Source organism: Propithecus coquereli, unplaced genomic scaffold (genome assembly GCF_000956105.1).
Source record: "Propithecus coquereli isolate 6110/MARCELLA unplaced genomic scaffold, Pcoq_1.0 Scaffold61, whole genome shotgun sequence".
In the NCBI taxonomy this organism is placed as follows: Eukaryota; Metazoa; Chordata; class Mammalia; order Primates; family Indriidae; genus Propithecus; species Propithecus coquereli.
Window position 1 is genome coordinate 1,551,256 of NW_012152063.1, and position 2,980 is coordinate 1,554,235.

Sequence of the window (2,980 nt, forward strand, 5' to 3'; positions counted from 1 at the left end):
ACATGTTATTTTTAGCAAAGATTTTTCTCTCCTTTTTTATATTGAATAAATGTATAACAAATAAAAACAAAGAAAATATTTTTTAAACAGAACAAAAAAGGTTAAGCAGGTGAGATTGAGTGGGCCAGGCTCTAACCTGTTCCTCTAAACATCTTTGCTTCTACTATGTATGTAATGACTTTAAACACCTTGAGAAGGTATATACTTAAGTAAATATTCTCAATTCAAAACCTTATCTTTTAAAATGTCCCACTCACCTTTTCATATATTAGATAAGGGCAGTTCACTAGGGATCAGTATTTCTAAGTTCTTATTCCTGCGTTGATGTTTAATAGCAGTTGCCAGGTCTGCAAATAATGGTAATGCCTGCCTTACCTTCCCCACAGAACTTTTTTTCAAGATTGAATTAACACAAATACAAGATATATTATTATTTATATTCCTGTGGAAAGAAAAAAAAAGAAGGCCTGGAAGAAAAGTCAGCACATCTGGTCCCATAAACAAAAAGATATGGAATTTGCCTCTACATTATATCTAAATAGCATAGTTCCTTGTTACAAATGATTTTATTTTTCATATGAAAAAATATGGATATTGGATGAATGACCCTTTGATATGTTATTGTATTTAAATTTAAAAATTGTTGTATACTACGGACGGACAGAAAATCCTAGTCAATGGGGTGGTCAGGTAGAGAAAGAAGTTAGATGGGAAAGGATATTTGAGTGGAGATTAATTTTATAAACTGTTACCTCATTACACAATACTTTTCTAGTTTGACTTTTGCTTTCCTAAGTGGACATTTACCTATGGGAATTTAGATTGTTATTCTTGGATAAGGAGAATTCTTTTTTCTGTTAATAAATCATATTAAGCAATATGTGAGTATTAGCCTTAAGTTGGAAATAAAACTTATAGGATTTTTAATACAATTTATTTCTTCTTATTGCATATTAATTCTCTGCCTAGGTCATCACTCCAAAAGTTGTAAGTGAGAGTAGAACGTGTGGATAGAAGAGAAAAGAACCAGATTAAGAAATCATTCCCACAGTTATTAAAGTAACCAACATTTATAAAATCCCTATTTAACTAATGACACAATTCCACTTACAAAACAGTCTAGAATCCCACTGATGTGATTACAAACCCTGCTTTGGAGTTCCAACTGGATTGTGGGGGCCAGTAATCCTTTATTGCCAGGAAGTTATAACAGTTTTTGTTTATCTGCCGGAAACGTGATTGTCGCCCACCTGGAGCGTAATCTCCTCTGTGCTGTGCTTTCCTCCCCGTCGTGGCATTATCTAAGTGATCACAACCTTTACTCCTTCATTTCATTTATATCTTATGTGTGCATTTTGAGCCTGTTTTTGTCCCTAGGTCCCAGTAATTGAACTGCTTGTCTTCCTCATATCAGAGTATGAGCTCATTTATGCATTTTTATTATTATAGATCTGTGGTATAGTTATGGTGAGTTTCTATATCTCCTTCTATGCCTTTTTAAATTGCTTATGCAGTATTTAACAGTTCTGTTTTATATTTAGGTCTTCAATAAACTCATCAGGAGATATAAGTATTTGGAAAAAGCATTTGAGGATGAAATGAAAAAGGTAAAACTCAAATATAATGCCTATCTATTTAAAATGATGAAATGGACAGGGCGCAAAAATTTTACGTATATAATCATAGTCCCAAAGTGCCATGTACATAGTAAGTTTTTAATAAATGTTTGTTATAATAAATAAGTGAATGAGTATGATAGGTCATTAGCTAATAGCTATAGGAAGAAATATGTGACTATGTAGGACTTTTCCCATTAATATTTGATGTGACCTAGTTTGCTTTGTATAATAGGAATAGTTTTACAGAATATGATCTCTGGCCTCACAGAGGTTAAAATGAAAACTAGAGATTTTGAGATACATAAGATAAATATATCAAGGCAAGAATCAAGATAGAGGTGATTTAATTAGTTAAAGCCCATGAAAGAGCATAACACAGCAGCTAATGCTCAATAAAATTCTTTAATAGTAGAAGATACAACTTAACAAAGGCGATAAAAGCACATATTTGGAGATAAAGCATCTGAGTATAAATCTCAGTGCTTTTTCCAATCAGTGAAATAGCTGTAATAAGAGTATATACCTTATGTTTGTTGTGGGAATAAGTGAGATAACACATAAGGTGGGTAGCATGGTAAATGGCCTCTGATAAGGAGCCAAATGAACAGTAGCATCTTCTTAAGAAGTCCTCTTTTTAGTAATGGTAACACGTTCTCTCTTCTAATGTGTAACTCTGTATTTATAGATACCACCCACTGTATTAACTTGTTACAGATTTATATGTTGCTTTGTCATTGTTTTGAATTTTAGATATCAGCCTAAAGTATAAACCACATGAGGAAAGTAACCATAACATCTACTTGCAATTTACTTACTCACTTCCCCCTGTTCAGAGTGATACTGTATATAATATTGAAGAACAATTTGGCAGTAAAGTCATTTAAAAAAAAAACAATTTACATAATCCATGATCCAGCTGTCCCATCTATAAGAATCCTTTAGCATGGCTATATAAAGCTATATGTATAAAGAAGACATCACATTTTGAAATACCATAATTTAACAAACCAGTTTCCTACTAATGGAGACTGGTTAAATTATGGTTTATCAGTAACGGTACAATACTACGCAGTCTTTTAAAGAATGAGGCGTGACTACATGAATTGATAAGGGAAAATGTCCAAGACAAATTAAGTGAAAAGGCAAGGTGCAGAACAAATAATTGGTAGTAGTTTAACTTTGGGCAAGTTATATATAAGTATATTAAAAAATCTGGAAGAACATACATCAAATTGGTAATGTTAATTCTTAGGGAGTAGAATTAGAGAGGTATCTTTTTTACATGTTTATATTATTTGACATTGTTTGATTTTGTTCAAAAATGATGTGTTAAATATGAAAGAATTTTAAATGGAAAAAAA

At 31.8% G+C, this 2,980-nt stretch overlaps 1 protein-coding gene across 1 annotated transcript in view; it reads left to right on the top strand.

The window, feature by feature from the left end:
• Window positions 1-2,980, top strand: part of BZW2 (basic leucine zipper and W2 domains 2) — an 83,446-nt gene that overhangs the window by 42,946 nt on the left and 37,520 nt on the right. Inside the window, exon 5 of the mRNA XM_012659393.1 lies at window positions 1,542-1,672. Within this exon, the coding sequence (XP_012514847.1) occupies window positions 1,542-1,672 (131 nt within the window). The remainder of the gene's footprint in view (window positions 1-1,541; window positions 1,673-2,980) is intronic.